The following is a 19341-nucleotide window of genomic DNA, read 5'->3' as shown; positions in this document are numbered from 1 at the left end:
CCTTCATTTCATACTATACAAGTAGAAAGGTGGACAAGTAGAAGCTGGTATGGTGTCGTTAATATCTAGTGCAGCCTAGGACTCAGGCTTGCTCAGTTAAAGCTAATGATAACATTACCTCCTGCACAAGACAGGCTCTGGGGCAGCTTCATACTTGTGAAGTGGTGCAATAAGCTCAGAAATTCCATCTAAAACATACACCGCTCAGGAGCCTAATCTTGGTTCCCAGGCAGCAACCACATTAGATATGACAACCTCTTTTTGACTCCTTCTAAACCAATGGTATCCAACCTTTTCAGCCCCTTTATTGCAAAGAGGGGAAGAGACAACAATATTTGGGGGAAGGTTCTTCTCCTTTTGCACCATATGGATGGCACAGAGGGAGCAGAAACCACAGTAAATCCCATGCTGAGGATTCCGTAATGTGGGGAGAGACATCAATGGGCTTTAGCGTCAGCACAGCCGGCTCCTATGCCCCCTCTCTGAACAGTCACCACACAGTGCAGTGCTACTATTCCCCAATGCTTTCTGGTCCCTTGGGGGCCACAGACAATCAATGCAAGTTAGAGCAGCCCTCTGGCTGCCATATCCCACACTGGGGCAGAGAATTAGGTAGGTATAACTGATTGTTGGTTCTCACCTTCTCTTTTCCCCACCCCCTTCCTGGGCTGATCAGGTGGATCGGAGGACAGGGAAAAGAGGGGAACCATTCTTTGCTAGGTACTTCCCCCTAGGCTCAAGCAGAGCCAGTGGAACATATATCCAGCCCTCCTTGGAGAGAGCCAGATTAAGACAAATTGAGGCCTCTGAGATACTACAACATGAGTCCTCCCCCCAAATATCCATGCTTTTTCCTCACCACCACCAGATGTGGCAGAATAACCAGCATGCCTCAGGAACAGCAGCAGCAGTACTGGATTCCTTTCTCCCTCTCCTAGGAACAGCTGCTAAGGGGAGGAAGCCACAGAAGCAGTGGGGGTGCCCCCCAGTTCTTACTCCAGAATCTGAGGTGGTTTTGCCTGTAGGGGTAAGCTAACCCTTCTGTGCACTTCTCCTCTGTTGGAATGGTAGTGGCAGGGCTCCCCAGAGTAGTCAGGACTGGCTCTAGGCACTAGCAAAGCAAGCACGTGCTTGACAATTCCGGGGTGGCCACACACACACACACACACACTTTTTTTTTTTTTTTTTTGCTTGGGCAGTTGCGCTCTCGGAGGCTTGGGGGCGACAAACAACCTGGAGCCGGTCCTGAGAATAGTTGGTCTTATTAAGAAGAGATTGGAATGAATGGGGTACACTTCTCAAGGCTGTCTACAGACTGAGTTTATATCTCTACACCAATCATGCTTGGTTCACATTTCCAAGTTTTTCTTCCCAACCATGAAGGCTGGAAACTTACCAATTTTCTTTCCCTTTATCTTCTGTTTTTAAAGGAAAGTGGAGAGTCTGATATGACTCCAAGAACCTATGATCTATGATGGTTTACATAGTGCAGCCCTTAAGGCAGCCCTATCCCTCAGGTTTCTGTAGTCTGCCAGGGAAGCAGTGGATTCTCCATCACTAACTATTTTTAAAATCACAGGGCACAGCTCAGAGCTCATTTTCTATTTATCATCCATTACACATTTTCTGAACTGTTGCCCTTGAGGTTTAGAGTCTCAAAGCCCCAGGCTGGGCACCACTTTTCTAATCCAACTGACTACTTTCAGTTGCTTGTCAGGGACTTCTATATGCCTTTTTTCATAATACAAGAGCTAAGGGACATTCAGTGATAATGAAAGGGCAACATATTTAAAAGTTATGAGGGCTATTTTTTTTAGAACATTGCATAACTAACTTATGAGATCAAGTATCAGAGGTGTACCATGTTAATCTGTATCCACAAAAACACTGAGGAGTCCCAAATAAATCTGTTAGTCTTTAAGGTGCCATCAGACGTCTCATAAGTTATGAGACTCATTTTGCTAGCTCAGTAGGTATACGTAAGCAGGATCCTAACAGGGAACATAAGCCAAGGTCATGTTCAGATTTTCCTATATAATTTAATGGAGGTTCCTTAACATGCCAAACTGGGTGGGAAGGAAGGAGTTAACCTTCTAGACAAAATGTTCAAAAACAGCTCCAGATTTTGGGTGTCCAACATGAGCCTGATTTTCAGAGCACTTGCAGCTTCCACTGACTTCAGCTAAACCCTTATCTCCTATCACACACACACACACACACACACACGCAGATTCCAATGATGCAATTTCCACATAAAAATTAATATCAACCTTAGATCAACTACATAGATCACATTACAGAAAAACATTTTAAAGCCACTATTTGCAACATGACACCATATCCCCCACATACCAATAGAAAACCAAACACAGAATGTGTAATGTACTTTATTAGAGACACACTAATTTTGTATCAGTCATCAAAAACACGTGAAGCCATAACCAATAAATATGGACAGAGGTGGACAAGGATGCCTGTTAGTTAGTTAGTTGAGTTTGAGGGTTAGTTGAGTTTGAGAGATATGTGGGCTGAGGTTGGTGGAAAGGAGATAGTTGAGGGTAAGAAGGAAAACTGCTGATTATAGTGTAGGGGTGTTGAATGATTTAGTTACTAACTTTATGTTTCACTTTGGGTCTAGCATCCTTAACTTGTAGGTGAAGAGTTTTGTGTGGGGAAATCTATAATAAGCAAATGTTAAGTTCTGATATTAAGTAGAGACTAAAGTAGAGTAAAAAGGGAAGAGGAAAAAGCATAATAGTAAAAAATGTTGAAAAGTAAAAAAGGTGAATTTTGAGGAGAAAGTTGAAGAAGGAAGTAAGGATGCTTGGCATACAAGAAAAGAGATCTCATTCTAGGTGAAAGGAGAAGCTTGGAAAATGTCATGAAGACAAGAGTGACATGAGCAGACAAAGGGTGAGAATGTGAGAAGAGCAGGCAAGAACACGGGGAGCTCCAGAAAATGAAGCGTGGACAGGAGCAGAGCTGTGGAGGAATTACAATGCTGTACAGACAGAGAGATCTAGTGATGGGGCATGAGGTGGAAGTGACTGAGTTGTCAACAGAAGTGGAGAAAGGAAGCATGGAGAAAGTTGTGGAGGACAGATATGTTCAATTTCTGCCATGTTTTTCTTTAAGGAAGCAGCAGGGCACCCATATTAGAAAGACAAAGAAAAGACGTGAATATAGTCACGGGTGGAAAAGTAGAGTTAAGTCTCATTAAGCATAAAGCTTATAATAGACTCATCCAAGAGTTAGTGTAGAGGAATGAAACCCCAACTCCTGGGAACATCAAAAGGGGATAAGGAAGAAGGAAAGGATCTTTCAAAAGTAGTGCTAAAGGAGTCATCAAGAACGCAGAAAATGAAGAAAGGACACAGCCACAGAAGTCCAAAAAAAGAGAGGGTCTCAAGAAGTTGGCAAGCACGAGAGAGACGAAGGAGAATGAGCACAGAGAACAGATCATAGATATGGAAAGAAAGATTACTTTTGTGATCTTCTGAGTGAGCAGTTTCACAGGAAAGGAGAGGGCAGAAGCTCAAGAGAAGACATCAGAGCAATAGGACTAACCACATGAGTAAGGTTTGCAGGATCAAGCGAAGGCTTTGAGTGGAAGCAATACTCCCATGACAATGTCTATGGGTACTAATTAAATAAAGCAGCAAATTAAAGAAATAAAGAAAGCTGTATGTGTGGGGAGCAGCAGGGTCTAAGAGATGGATCATATCTGGTAGTTAGTACTTACAGGCAGTATCATTTGCTTTTATGGGAAGTTATTTTTCTTTCCCCGTTTAATGCTGAAACAGGACTGCTTAGCAAGTCTTGTCCAGCAATAACTTTCTTGCTACTTCCTCTCTGGGGACTTTAAGCCACACTATTTTTCATGGAGAATTTTGTAAGTTACTATCCTCCCTTTCTAGGATAAGTGTCAGAAGTAACCCTTAAGTACAACAGTGTGCTGTAATAGAAGAATCTGTTAGAAGAGTGAAATAATGTAGCTAAACTTACCTTTCTAAAGGGGAAATATCTAATTCTCTTGGAAACTCTTGGCTAGAGGAGTCCTCCATTTAATGACTCCCTCCTCAAAGTTTCCCTTAATCTGTGGTGTGGCGGACCAACTTGTCTTTATAGGCAGCCAGCTGGAGCATGCTCAGAACAATGGAGGAAGCCTCAACTGCACAAAAGTGTTTTCTCCTTCATTTTAATCCTTTCTTCTATTAATGGGGGTTTTTAAGAGAAATAGTTTTATCTGGGAATACTTACAAGGATCTCTTTCTCTCTCTTTTTAAATAGAATCTTGTGTTCTCTTATTGTTTACTTTCTTGAGCTGCAAATCATTGCTAGAGCTTCAGGGTCAGAAAATCTGCTGGGGATAGTTTTAATAATAAATAACAACTGTTTATTATCTTGGTTTTATTTTTCTCTTTCTCTATCCTCATTTTATAGATACACTTCTGAAATCATACATGATTTTTTACCACCTCTCTTCACTATAGATCTTAGCATCTGGGTAAAACCAGGAATTTTGGATTTTGCTGCTAGGCAAGCTACTCTAGGCCCCAATTCTAGGGTTTCCCGCTGCCGTGGCTTGTAAACCAGCAGAGCCAGCATACAGGAACTGGAAAGCTAACAGATCTCTCTATGGAGGAACATCTCAGGTGTAAGAGGGATATCTGTGGTAGCATGGGGCAGAATGGCCCTATGCTGCAACCCTTGCAGTCCCTTTCAGGGAAGGGGCATAGGTGGGAGGAGGGTCTATTGTGGTATGAGTTAATTAGACTGTTAGGTTTGCATCTCACAAGCCGTGCCATAAATGTTATTTTTAACAGTCTCAGGATTAGCTTTATCAATAACCTCTTATGATGACGACCTTTGTACTTTATTAACCTAAGCATTCAAGAAATTCAAACTGAAACCAATTTGTTTTCTTTATCCTTTTCTTAGCAATTTAGAACTAACAATGTTACAATCAAAGAATTCCCAGCGTGGATTAATTTCCCCAACCAAAGACATATACAGTGTCACAGTTGGCTGACATTGGTACTGTGATGTCATCTTATTATGGTGCCATCCCAGAAGTTTTCAGATTTCTGGTGTCTAGAAGGGGCTGGCTTCATGGAGAACCAGTACTCTTAATGAGATGTTATACAGCGAGAGCAAGCTCCTGGTACCTATTTGACCATCCCAGCAGAATTAGCTAAACTAGTATTGCACCTTAACATTGTGTGGCAACATGATTTTGCAAACACAATTACATCAACAGCCCCATGTTGAGTTTAGGGTTAAACAAAATTTGTACCTATGCATTTTGAGGGGGGGGGGGAGATCTTTGCAATTTTCATCCATTTAACTCAAACTGTTCCACCAAATGTCTTTTCTGGAGACATTCAATATCTAAGATTTTTAAAATAAACAAACAACCCTATACTAGACCTGATCTTTCACTGAGTTCCCAAGGGGGAAGTCAGCTCAGATCTAATATCAGATCATTAGATTCTGCATTTTAGCAATGGGAGCTTGATCCCAAAGCCCAAGATAAGAAATTATTTTTTTTTCCTCCAAATGTCTCCTCTGTGAAATATGGGGCAATGGTGAGGTATGTGCACACCCTTCAGCAAAGAGACACTAAAGTGGTTGCCCCTGCTGTTTAGCAAAAGGCCTTAGCCTAAGAACAAGGCCTTAGACTTTCATAGTGAGAGAAGGCATATAAACAGGCAGACTGATTTTGATTCTAGTTTTGTACCTCTATAACTAGCTAAGTGATAAGAATACACCTAAATTCTTAAAGTGTAGACCTTTGCAGACAGGCTTGAATATCTATATCCTAACATTTCCTTCTACTAAGGCATTATCACCTCCACCAAGTGTGTTTATTTGTCAGGGCAGACAGCTTCTTCAGGTAATAGATGACTCTCTAATCTAGAGATGAAAGGTATAACGAGATTAAAATGGTTAGAAGCAGAAGATAGACGAATTGACTAGAAATAAAGTGGGACAGTGAGGGTGGAATAGTTTACCACTGGAATAGTTTACCTAGGAACATGGTATATTCTCTATCTCTTGAATTCTTTAAATCAAGATTGATTGTCTTCCTAAAATATATGCTATAACTCAAACAGATGTTCTGAACTTGATGTGGAAGTTACCAAGTGAGGCTCTATGCCTTGTGTTATGCAAGTTATCAGGTGATATTATAATGGTCCCTTCTCACCTTGAAATCTGTCAATCTATATGAAACCATGAAGCAGCCTTCTTCAGGACTGCTAGCAATCTTTTTCATCTAGACTCATCAGCTGCTAGAGACAGTGTCAGAGCACATATGATTTCTTCCCCCACATCATTTTCAAGGACAAGATTTTAGACACATGACATGACCTGAACCACATTTATAATACACCTCTTGACTGTATAATGTTTTGAGGTCTTAAATTCCTGAAGAGATTTCAGGACAATTTCAAAATTCATTTCTTGTATTAGTGGGATGAAATCCAACTAATCACAGCTTGGATCCTTGAAGGATATTTCCTTTCTGGAACTTCTAGAGGTAAAATGTTCTACATTAATGAGTAGTCCTTGTGAAGGAGTCCTATTCTCATAGCTTTGAAAAAGTGTTGGCAAGCCATCAGTTGAAGAAGTCTTACTCAATTTGACTGCAATCATAATTACAGGTATAAACGAGTGTTTAAACTGCTGATGACGATCGAAGTCCTATGGAAAATGGCACAAGTGCTGGCTTTCATACTCTTAGTACCTGGTCCTGCAAGCACTTCAGACTGAGTGAGTGTAACACTCACTACCATGAATTGGCAGGATTACTTGCAGTAGTAAGCACTACATTTGATCATAAGTGCTTGCAAGATTGGATCTTTTATCTATACTTACTACTTCTTTGAGAGCTATGGTCTGGGTTATGTCACTGTTACCTATATATAACTCTTTAGACTCAGGCAAATATAGTACTACTGTAATCTAAGCTTTTCAGAACATTCCACTAAATACAGCTTTGTCTAATAAATGTAGGTGTTTCATTTCTGAATACCTCTGAAACTTTGAATATCTTTACATGGTTTATTTAGTCTCACATACAATAAGGATTGCTGTAGAGCTGCTTTCATATATTTAACCATTCAAATCTGGTCCTCAATAATGTTGAGCTTTTGGTTTATTAAAAGAGCAATCCTTTCCCAAGGACAGAAACAAATATGATATTTGTATATGATGCCAAAAGTCTTTGTAACTTAGTTATCTACATTAACCGTGGTTAAATAGGTTTATTCAAAAGTATAACCATTTTCAAACAAAAATCAAGAAAATTATCTTGATTGTTCAAGATGAAAAATATTTAGGGGAGATAGAACAACTGATAATCATATCCAAAGATTAAGCTTTCACTTCACAAGAAAAAAGTAGTAGTATTTCAAGTCACTTAACCATATTCAAAAGGTTAAGATTTTATATATAAATACTCAGCTCTTTCATAATATAACACATAATAACCATATAATCAATTCCTGCTTTCAAAAAAACAAAACAAAAACCCTGTTTCTCTTTTTTATTTGTAACACAAACACTCAATGTAAAAAACAGTAATTTGCATGCTGTATATAACACATTTCATAGAGGATGTTAAAATACTTTAGAAAAGTAATAAATAATATGATCCCTATTTTATAGGTGTGAAATTGAGGCACCGAAGTTTAAACGAGTTGCCTAAGGTCACAAAGTTCAACACTGACAGTTAAGAATGGAATCCAGGTTTCCTGACTTTAGTTCTATATTCTAACTGCTACACAATGTAATCAGATATTCTTCAAACTTGTGCATTCCTTTAAAAGCCTTTAACAGGTTTTTTAAAATAAAGAACTACTCTCCGTGAGATCTGTATTAAAATCTTGTAATGGCAAAATTTGGTTACCAAGCTCCCATAGATAAAACTCAGTGCCAGTGGAATGAACGTAGGAGTGTCTCTTGTACAAGATAACCTGCAGTTTTTTTGATACCTCTGCACAATTTTCAGCTACAGAGCATATTCCACTGCACTGTCTGAAACAAAAACAACAAGGAGTCCGGGGTGGACAAAAACTAACATGGCTACCCGCTGAGTCTAAAACAAGTTTATCCTGTCACACAAGGTTGTCTAAGCCAATCTCAGTGTCACCCTTTTTTGTTTACAGTTTATCTAGGAACACTTTATTCTATACTGGACCTTACTATGTTATTCAGGATCTGCATGGCTTTATAATATGAACTCAGTTATCACAGGTTTATAATTCAAACATAAAAGTTAATTCCAGAGTGAAATTTTGTACAGAAAACATCAGGCAGGAAGTGGACCTTTTGTAAAAAAAATTGTACAAAATCTATTTCTGTGGTTGGTAAGTCTTACTTTAAATTTAAAAATCCCCAACAATAAACCAAGTGTACTTTTGTGTGATCCACTTCTGATGCAATACTAACACACTTCCTCATAGTTCCAGTGACTCCCCCACTAAATACACCCTGTCCCTAGCTCCAAACAGAGGCCATATCTTAAAGCTGCAGCCATGTTTCTAAAAGAAATTACAAAATAGCATTTCAGCAAGGATACCCAGGTTCTAAAAGAAGCTGATGTGAAATTACTAGAATGCCCCTTCCATCTATTTGTCACAGTACCTGAAAATAACTTCTGTACCAGCGGGCCTGGAGGATAGCAAATGTTGTACCTATATTTAACTGCGACACAGGAGGGTCACCAACAGAGGATAATGGAGGCAGGACTTCTGCATCTAAAAGGATGAGCATATATGCCTGTGCTAAAAGTCTCAGCTCTGTTAACTTGAGGCCAATAACAGATTCATAAACCTCTATGTGATCCATTGTGTAACCACGGGTTACATAAAAAAGGCTCTAGGAGTGATCCAAAGAAATTATAGACAAGTCAGCCAGCTACCTGCCCCTAGTGAGCTTCAAGGCAGTAAGAATCCAGCTCCCCAGAAGGATCCAGCCCATAGTGAGAATAAATTACAATTTGATGTACAGTATTTCCATATATCAGCTGTATGTATACACATGTATCCAAGAGGGGCCTGTGGTAGTAACTGAGGCCAAACAAATCTACTTTACTAGTTAGCCTAACTAGTGAAAAGTGGATAAGGTTTCATGAATGGATAAAATGATTGGTTACTTAAAACTGTTTAAGAAAATGTGAGAAGGAGACAGACTGAATTAATGTAAACAGAAAGGGTCTACCAATACCATTCAAGGACTGGGTTAAAATTATGACTTAAACAAAATTGGTTTGGCAGAAATTAGGCTTAATTAGTTTGTCCATCAATGAGACGGTCGATTGGGGACCTTTAGGGGAGAAAAGTTTTTGTTTTTTCTTTTTAAACATTACTGCCAGAACACCAGACCTCAATGCTCCACTGGGGATGCTTGACCATCATTGCTGCACCAGTGAGGACCTGAGCCGGATGCATGTGAGATCCTGCTCTGTGTCTTCCCCTCCCTGATGTACTCTTCTCTATCCCCCATTATCTTCCTCCAGTCCTATCACTCTCTCCTGGCTTTTCACCTGATCCTGAAATCAACTATACTGCATGCCACCCAATAGAGAGACATTATATGGCCAATCCCACTCTTCCTGGGCTGAGAAGTACCAGTGAAGGAGAGGGACCTCAGCAGATCAACTAGATGCCCCTGACTCAGGAGGAGAATCATAGAATCATAGAATATCAGGGTTGGAAGGGACCCCAGAAGGTCATCTAGTCCAACCCCCTGCTCAAAGCAGGACCAAGTCCCAGTTAAATCATCCTAGCCAGGGCTTTGTCAAGCCTGACCTTGAAAACCTCTAAGGAAGGAGATTCTACCACCTCCCTAGGTAACGCATTCCAGTGTTTCACCACCCTCTTAGTGAAAAAGTTTTTCCTAATATCCAATCTAAACCTCCCCCATTGCAACTTGAGACCATTACTCCTCGTTCTGTCATCTGCTACCATTGAGAACAGTCTAGAGCCATCCTCTTTGAAACCCCCTTTCAGGTAGTTGAAAGCAGCTATCAAATCCCCCCTCATTCTTCTCTTCTGCAGACTAAACAATCCCAGCTCCCTCAGCCTCTCCTCGTAAGTCATGTGCTCTAGACCCCTAATCATTTTTGTTGCCCTTCGCTGTACTCTTTCCAATTTATCCACATCCTTCTTGTAGTGTGGGGCCCAAAACTGGACACAGTACTCCAGATGAGGCCTCACCAGTGTCGAATAGAGGGGAACGATCACGTCCCTCGATCTGCTCGCTATGCCCCTACTTATACATCCCAAAATGCCATTGGCCTTCTTGGCAACAAGGGCACACTGCTGACTCATATCCAGCTTCTCGTCCACTGTCACCCCTAGGTCCTTTTCCGCAGAACTGCTGCCGAGCCATTCGGTCCCTAGTCTGTAGCGGTGCATTGGATTCTTCCATCCTAAGTGCAGGGTCCTGCACTTAGCCTTATTGAACCTCATTAGATTTCTTTTGGCCCAATCTTCCAATTTGTCTAGGTCCTTCTGTATCCTATCCCTCCCCTCCAGCGTATCTACCACTCCTCCCAGTTTAGTATCATCCGCAAATTTGCTGAGAGTGCAATCCACACCATCCTCCAGATCATTTATGAAGATATTGAACAAAACGGGCCCCAGGACCGACCCCTGGGGCACTCCACTTGACACCGGCTGCCAACTAGACATGGAGCCATTGATCACTACCCGTTGAGCCCGACAATCTAGCCAGCTTTCTACCCACCTTATAGTGCATTCATCCAGCCCATACTTCCTTAACTTGCTGACAAGAATGCTGTGGGAGACCGTGTCAAAAGCTTTGCTAAAGTCAAGAAACAATACATCCACTGCTTTCCCTTCATCCACAGAACCAGTAATCTCATCATAAAAGGCGATTAGATTAGTCAGGCATGACCTTCCCTTGGTGAATCCATGCTGACTGTTCCTGATCACTTTCCTCTCCTCTAAGTGCTTCAGGATTGATTCTTTGAGGACCTGCTCCATGATTTTTCCAGGGACTGAGGTGAGGCTGACCGGCCTGTAGTTCCCAGGATCCTCCTTCTTCCCTTTTTTAAAGATGGGCACTACATTAGCCTTTTTCCAGTCATCCGGGACTTCCCCCGTTCGCCACGAGTTTTCAAAGATAATGGCCAAGGGCTCTGCAATCACAGCCGCCAATTCCCTCAGCACTCTCGGATGCAATTCGTCCGGCCCCATGGACTTGTGCACGTCCAGCTTTTCTAAATAGTCCCTAACCACCTCTATCTCTACAGAGGGCTGGCCATCTCTTCCCCATTTTGTGATGCCCAGCACAGCAGTCTGGGAGCTGACCTTGTTAGTGAAAACAGAGGCAAAAAAAGCATTGAGTACATTAGCTTTTTCCACATCCTCTGTCACTAGCTTGCCTCCCTCATTCAGTAAGGGGCCCACACTTTCCTTGGCTTTCTTCTTGTTGCCAACATACCTGAAGAAACCCTTCTTGTTACTCTTGACATCTCTTGCTAGCTGCAGCTCCAGGTGCGATTTGGCCCTCCTGATATCTTTCCTACATGCCCGAGCAATATTTTTATACTCTTCCCTGGTCATATGTCCAACCTTCCACTTCTTGTAAGCTTCTTTTTTATGTTTAAGATCCGCTAAGATTTCACCATTAAGCCAAGCTGGTCGCCTGCCATATTTACTATTCTTTCGACTCATCGGGATGGTTTGTCCCTGTAACCTCAACAGGGATTCCTTGAAATACAGCCAGCTCTCCCGGACTCCCTTCCCTTTCATGTTAGTCCCCCAGGGGATCCTGGCCATCTGTTCCCTGAGGGAGTCAAAGTCTGCTTTCCTGAAGTCCAGGGTCCGTATCCTGCTGCTTACCTTTCTTCCCTGCGTCAGGATCCTGAACTCAACCAACTCATGGTCACTGCCTCCCAGATTCCCATCCACTTTTGCTTCCCCCACTAATTCTACCCGGTTTGTGAGCAGCAGGTCAAGAAAAGCGCTCCCCCTAGTTGGCTCCCCTAGCACTTGCACCAGGAAATTGTCCCCTACGCTTTCCAAAAACTTCCTGGATTGTCTATGCACCGCTGTATTGCTCTCCCAGCAGATATCAGGAAAATTAAAGTCACCCATGAGAATCAGGGCATGCGATCTAGTAGCTTCCGTGAGTTGCCGGAAGAAAGCCTCATCCACCTCATCCCCCTGGTCCGGTGGTCTATAGCAGACTCCCACCATGACATCACTCTTGTTGCACACACTTCTAAACTTAATCCAGAGACACTCAGGTTTTTCCACAGTTTCGTACCGGAGCTCTGAGCAGTCATACTGCTCCCTTACATATAGTGCTACTCCCCCACCTTTTCTGCCCTGCCTGTCCTTCCTGAACAGTTTATAACCATCCATGACTGTACTCCAGTCATGTGAGTTATCCCACCAAGTCTCTGTTATTCCAATCACGTCATAATTCCTTGACATCACCAGGACCTCCAGTTCTCCCTGCTTGTTTCCAAGGCTTTGTGCATTTGTATATAAGCACTTGAGATAACCTGTTGATCGCCCCTCATTCCCAGTATGAGGCAGGAGCCCTCCCCTCACAGACATTCCTGCCTGTGCTTCCTCCCGGTATCCCGCTTTCCCACTTACCTCAGGGCTTTGGTCTCCTTCCCCCGGTGAACCTAGTTTAAAGCCCTCCTCACTAGGTTAGCCAGCCTGCTGGCAAAGATGTTCTTCCCTCTCTTCGTAAGATGGAGCCCGTCTCTGCCCAGCACTCCTCCTTCATGGAACACCATCCCATGGTCAAAGAATCCAAAGCCTTCTCTCCGACACCACCTGCGTAGCCATTCGTTGACCTCCACGATTCGACGGTCCCTACCCAGGCCTTTTCCTTCCACGGGGAGGATGGACGAGAGCAAGGGTCCAAAACAACTGCTATTGTGGCTGACCTGCAGGCTCAAAGCATGCATCCGACAGACCAGCTGCCTGTATCCTGAGTACATCAACAAGTCATATCTTCCCCCATCTTTACTATCCTCTCTCTTCTCTCCCTTCTGTGTCTCTGTTTTGTCTAAAGCAGGAAAGTGATTATCATTCCTGACTCAGAAATGAACAGCAGAACTAACCATTTCTTCCCCACCAAGGAGAGCTGTTCAACTAAATAAGAGACTTTAACCAATATTCAGTGTCTCCAAAAAAGGACTTTAATAGGCTTTAAGTAAGTTTGTTTGCATAATTACTCAATTACAGTTTCAAGGTGTTTTGCCTTGTTTTGATTTTTTTTCTTTTCTGTGTTTCAGTTAATACATTTCTGACTTTTGGCATGAATTTTCTCATATGTTTGCCTAGATGCTACGGTCTCTATATACCAAACTCTGAACCTTGTTTGTCACTGGAAAAATGTAGGGACTGGTCTACACTAAAAAGTTACATCCGCATAGCTATGTCTCTCAGGGGTGTGGATTTTTCATACCCCTGAGAGACCTAGTGAAGTCAACCTAACCCCTGCTGTAAATGATCTTAGAATTCTCGTAAGAATTCTTCTGTCAACCAAACTACCACGTCTCAAGGAGGTGGATTACCTACGGTGATGGGAAACCCATCTCGTCACTGTAGTGGGGGATCTACATTGATACGCGACAGTGGAGCAGCTGCAGTGTTGCAGCTGTGCCACTTGTAGCATTTTAAGTGTAGACATAGCCTCAGTGTCCTTTGATAACTAAGCTCCTAGCGTTGGCAAAACAGCTGTGTAACTATGGATGGATCGTAGAAGTAGCATCTTCACCACTCATAGCTAGTCCCTTGTCTTGTGATCGTCCAAAATGTTTGCTGGGAGACTACTTACCTAAAATGATTGTGTTGCCTTCCTGCTAATTTTTTGAATGGCCCCCTATTAATCTGTCAACACATTTACACAAGAAAGCCCAATAACCCAACAGGAACTGTCTTAATAACCAGATCACATACCATATTTATGAAATTATTACAGTTCAGTATTCCTAGACTATTACCTAGTTGCTCCACGTCCACCACAACATGGGCCTCTCCAAATGAGAATTTTACCTCTCTGTCCTAGATATTTGGGAGAAAAACCAGGCCCTCTCCCCAGAAAGTTAGTTAAATTATATGTGATATGAATTTTATTGTTCATTATTCAACTTTAAAGGTATTCAGATTTGAGACTGATAATATGGCTCACAACATTGTTTAATTTCAAGTGACTTGGAAAGCTACGAAGGCCTCTGAGTTAGATGTTACAAGGTGCAAATTATCTCGATTAAGCCATAGCAGATTAAACATATGTTTGATACTTAGCTATAGTTTTAGGTTGTCTTTTCTTTACCCTGTCTTTTGCAATGATGTAGCTTCCACTTCTATTGTGCAGACAGTCCAAATCTCAACGGTGGGAAGGTAATTCATTTCTGATACTGCTATAAAGAGATTCTTAAATCATAACTAATTCATAATTCATATAACAATTATATATAGCATCCTATTTCAAATGTTTTATTTTTGCCTTCAATACGATCTGAAGTTTTCTTTCAGGACATTTCAAATCAGTCACAAATAGTACTTGTAAAGGTAATCACTAACTTCACCTTAGTTCAAACCCAAAAAATGTACAGAAGTCACGATTCATATTTTTTCAGTCTTCAAGGATGACAGTTTACCCAGAATATCCTTTTCTCTACGCAAATATATATATTTACACAGTGTTATTAGTGGTTACACCAAATTATACACATTTGGTAACAATAACAGTAGTAGTTTTATTTCAGTTGAAAAGAACTAAAGTAACAAAGCATCATGGCTATTCTTATTTATTTGCCAGAGTCAGAACAAATCTACTGTTCATTACTCAACTGAAAGCAAAATAGTAATGAATGGTATTTGATAAACTGAGCACAAATCCGGAGTTACTACCTTAATGAGATCATGCTGTGTTAGTGAGATTTGGAGCTAGCCTGCATGCAGTATGGAATCATAGCATGGAATCCGTCATTAATCTACACTGATTTCATCCCTGCCAATATGATAGGGTATTACAGCCCAAGAACTGCAGCACCTTTCCTGCTGAGATGGAGAGGACAGGACAGAATAACCAAACAACCTGAGACCTTAGGTCAGCCAGGTGGAGGGCAGCAGGGGAGCAGGATTAAGGACTCCTCAGGTGTCAGGCCTTGTGCCTTTGGTTCTCCTGGGGTGGAATTCTGCAATCCTCCTAGTCTCAGACTGGGCCCTGGGCTACAGTACCCTATGTATCAACCAGGCTTACCCAGATGTCTGAGTTTGGGCACCTGCTGTTCTTCCCTTCAGGAGTCTGGCCAGTGATGAATATACTGACCAAACAACCTTCTTAACCCACAGTATTGTTTATTTAGAGGTAGGAAAAAATATTTTAGAAAAAAACAGGATTTTATAAAAAGAAACAGCCTACACATCAGTCACCTAAAAGGTTTATCATCCCCCAATGGCATCCTATGCGAGCCTAATGTCTAACACTCCCAGCAATGTCCTGTATGCCCCGCTGGTTTCCCCCAAACAACTAGTGCCTCTCTTGAGAAAGGGCCCCTTTTAATCCTGCCACAGTTCTTTTGTTCTTTTTCCATGTTCATGGGCCTTTTCTTGTCCTGGTTCAAACCAGTTTTGTAGGTTGGCTGGGGACAGAGGCAAAATCAAAGCTAGCTATAGTTCTGGCATTTTCTCTGAACAACTTTTAAGTGTTTACTGAGAAATGAATTTATTGAGCCTTTTCCTTCCTGCCTGTTTTCCCAGACAGACTCCTATTGAGCTAAACCAATATAGTCATAAAGAAAACACACTGACAACCAGGTCAACATATAGCATTCATAAATAATTACAGAGAAGACTGAAAAAGAAGTTCAGCTGTTCTTGGTATGTGTTGCGCTGGCTATTTAAAGGGAACAGTTACTGAGCTTACATTTATTATTCCATAGAAGCTGACATTGATTTAGGTCAGCACCAATGCCATTTCAAAGGCTAAGGTAATTTTCTTTAATTGGTACTTCCAGTCTGAAGGTTTATTTTAGACTTTCCATTAGAGAGTCTACACTGAGGACAATGCCATCATGCAAAAGGAAAAAAACTCCTCTCAACTACAACCTGTGTGAACACAATGGGCCTGATTCCCTTCTCACACGATGTAAACCAGGAGTAAATTCACTGTAGTCAATAGAGATGCATCAGTGTAAAATTGGTATAAATGAGGTAGAAACAGGCCCAAAGTGCTTCATGAAATTATTAACAACACAGCTATTCTCATCCAATTTAGCTATGTCACAGCCTAGTAACAACCGACAAACACTAGGATCAGCTACAGTACACACAGGTTTGTTTTTAACAACTGTTGACAAGACTATATGAAATAATTGTCATACATATTAGAATCAAGGGCTAAGAGGTAATAGTACTTTGACCTTTTTAGTTAGATTCTGATTTGATCTTTTGGTTTAGAACCAGTTTAAAACTGGAAACCAAAAACTAATTCTAATGCTCTAGTTCTTAAAGTTTCCTAAGAAACAAAAAGAGGCAAAAACATCACATGACATGCAAAGAATGACTAGTCCTACAAAATATTGTCAAGAAATGAATGTGTAAACTACCAAAGAGCAGGATGATGAATAGTAAAGAACCCATCAATGATACATTCATAAGGCTAAAGAGGGAAAGCTTGAAAAAATGAATTATTGTTCTGGTACAAATTTGTTAACTGAGTTGAATATCTGGAGTAGCAAAATGATATTTAGACTCATTTTGTCTTGTTGATAATCTGGATTATATTCGAAATTATGTCTCCGCTTGTTTGTGTTAGAGCTGGCCAACTATACCATAACTCTGATTTAATTGATAGTACTAATTAGTTTCCACAATTTTCATTCTGGTAAGCATACTCAGTTTGTAGATGTCCTTCAGATTCATGAATTCTAGTAACAACTGAGCAGTGATTTCTTTTTAGTGTGCTGCCAGACTTCAGCCTAAATTCTAGATGGCTTAGAAAAGAGAACTACTGTTTTATCATAACTCAGAAAGTACCTTACCTACAGTAGCACGCCTACCTTTCCATTACTTTTGATCTCTCACTCACACTGAGATTTACAGGGCAAAGAAAATCCTTTGCTCAGGTAAGTGGCCCTTCAAAAAGTGTAAATATGCCACTCTCCTACAGCACCTGCCTCTCTCAGTGCACTGCTGCATTTATTCCATGTTATGAGAATGTCTGGGAGGCCTTTCGCTTGTGCCCTTTCACATGAGGATTTATATCATACTACTTTTCTCTGTGACTTTCTGCATTTCCTTTGCTACCCAGGCTAATTTTGAATCCATTTGAGATTTTTCCATTTTATCATCTATTTTTCTTGCATAATCTTCAAAGAGCAGTCCTAAACCTGGACCTTGACATGTTGTATTGCTAAATTGATTATGATATCACAGACTGATCATATACTCTTCATCACAGAATCAAGAAAGAGGGTGTAAAGAAGAAATTCCTCTTTAAAAAAAAAATTAGATAAGTAGCAAAAGCAGAAGAAAAGTTAGTCCTTTCACAGGTAGATAGATTTGTGGTTATGTGTAAACATCTTCCCCAGTGTGAAATTCCCTTTTAAAATGTTTGGAAAAAGTTAATTGATTTTAATAATTCAAAATCCATCAATCACTGCCATTTTTATATGGACATTATCAGGCACCTATTCTTTCTTGGGACTTCAACAGCCATTGACATTTCCTAGCAGGGCAATGTGGTTGCTCAGATCATTCTTTGAGCCTGATTTTACAGTCCCTTACACACACACAAAATTCCCATTGAAGTCAATGGGAATTTTGCATAAGGATCTGAAGAATTAAGGTCTTGCATAGGTGATGCAGCCTACAGGGGAAAAGAACTAGGCACTCAGCTCTTCATTCCAAGAAGTTGCATCCATAACACTTGGCAGTTCTACTCTTCCCCACAGACAATACAATGCATTTTGGAGACATCAGCTTATTTCATACGTATTTTCTTATAGAAACATTTACAGCAGCTAAAGGATTCTTCAGTATATTGGGCCAGATCCTTAGCTTCACTAAGGTCACTTTGTGCCACAGTAATACATACATTTTTTCAGAGTGCAAAGCATCATAGTCACATCACAATGGACAGTAAACACAACATACAAGAGTCATTATCCAGCAATCTTCCCCCATGTTCTGCAGCCTTCACACTGCTTTGAGAAGCATGCCATGCCACATCCTGTCCAGAAAACCACATTGGCAAACCACACTCACCATAGGTATCCCCTTCTCTGGTACCTGACACCAGTCCCTGCAAAACTTGCTTCAGCAACCTTCCTCTGTTCATCTGACCCACATGTCTTGAAAACTCAAGTTTTCTTTGTCTGATCATCTTGATATGAGGTTATGCATCTGGTTATGCTGTAAATTTAGGCAATTACCTCCTTATTAATCATGTAAAAAATAACTAATGTGCAGCAATCGCTGTAGCATTTCAGTTTGAAGGCAGTAAGCCTCAATATCCTGTTTCAGGGTAGCAGCCGTGTTAGTCTGTATTCGCAAAAAGAAAAGGAGTACTTGTGGCACCTTGGAGACTAACAAATTTATTAGAGCATAAGCTTTTGTGAGCTACAGCTCACTTCATGAAGTGAGCTGTAGCTCATGAAAGCTTATGCTCTAATAAATTTGTTAGTCTCCAAGGTGCCACAAGTACTCCTTTTCTTTTTTCTTAATATCCTGTTTCCTTAATATCCATGTCTCACATGCATATAGCAAGACTCTAGAGAAAAGAGACTGCAGCAATTTCATTTTATACTTCATGGTAATACCTTTGTTTCTCCAAACATGGCTAAGAATCACTGATGCAGAATGTGAGTCCAATTCTATGTGGGATCTCTAAGTGATGTTTAGCATCCCTTGTAGTCATGGTATCCAGGTATTTGAAGTGCTCAGTGCACTCCAAGCTCTCTCAGATTCCATCTGCTAAAATGAGAGAATCGGTGCTGACATTTAAAGTATCTTCTTCACTAGCTTTAGACTTAAAATCCCAATGAGATAAATAGAAGATGGGGCAAAAGAGTTCACACCTTTTCAGCCCTTGTTTCAGATGATCAGCAGATTCAGGAAGATGATAATCTGCTGATTTGTGTTCAGTCTACACCGGAAAGTTTTCTTTGTAACCATGAGGTTTAAAAAAAAAAAAAAGTTAAAATTCTGCAGAAGCTGAATGTGTCAGGAAGGCCACATAAATACATCAAGTGGGCCAGATCTGGCCTAGACATTTGACAATGCTGGCTTAGCGTTATGATCTAGTCTTTAATCTATCTACATCTCAGACTTC

The 19341-nt window shown here is 40.9% G+C and overlaps 1 protein-coding gene across 2 annotated transcripts in view; it reads right to left on the bottom strand.

Moving 5' to 3' along the window:
• TBC1D12 (TBC1 domain family member 12) overlaps positions 1–4110 on the bottom strand; it is a 97173-nt gene extending 93063 nt beyond the window's left edge. For both annotated transcript variants that reach the window (XM_038411124.1, XM_038411125.1), the window contains exon 1: positions 4006–4110. In XM_038411124.1, coding sequence (XP_038267052.1) covers positions 4006–4064 — 59 coding nt within the window. In that variant the 5' untranslated portion in view covers positions 4065–4110. The remainder of the gene's footprint in view (positions 1–4005) is intronic.
• Between the last annotated feature and the right edge of the window lie 15231 nt (positions 4111–19341).

The sequence above is a fragment of the Dermochelys coriacea genome, chromosome 7 (assembly GCF_009764565.3).
Source record: "Dermochelys coriacea isolate rDerCor1 chromosome 7, rDerCor1.pri.v4, whole genome shotgun sequence".
NCBI lineage: Eukaryota > Metazoa > Chordata > Testudines > Dermochelyidae > Dermochelys > Dermochelys coriacea.
This window is presented reverse-complemented; position numbering and strand designations above follow the sequence as displayed.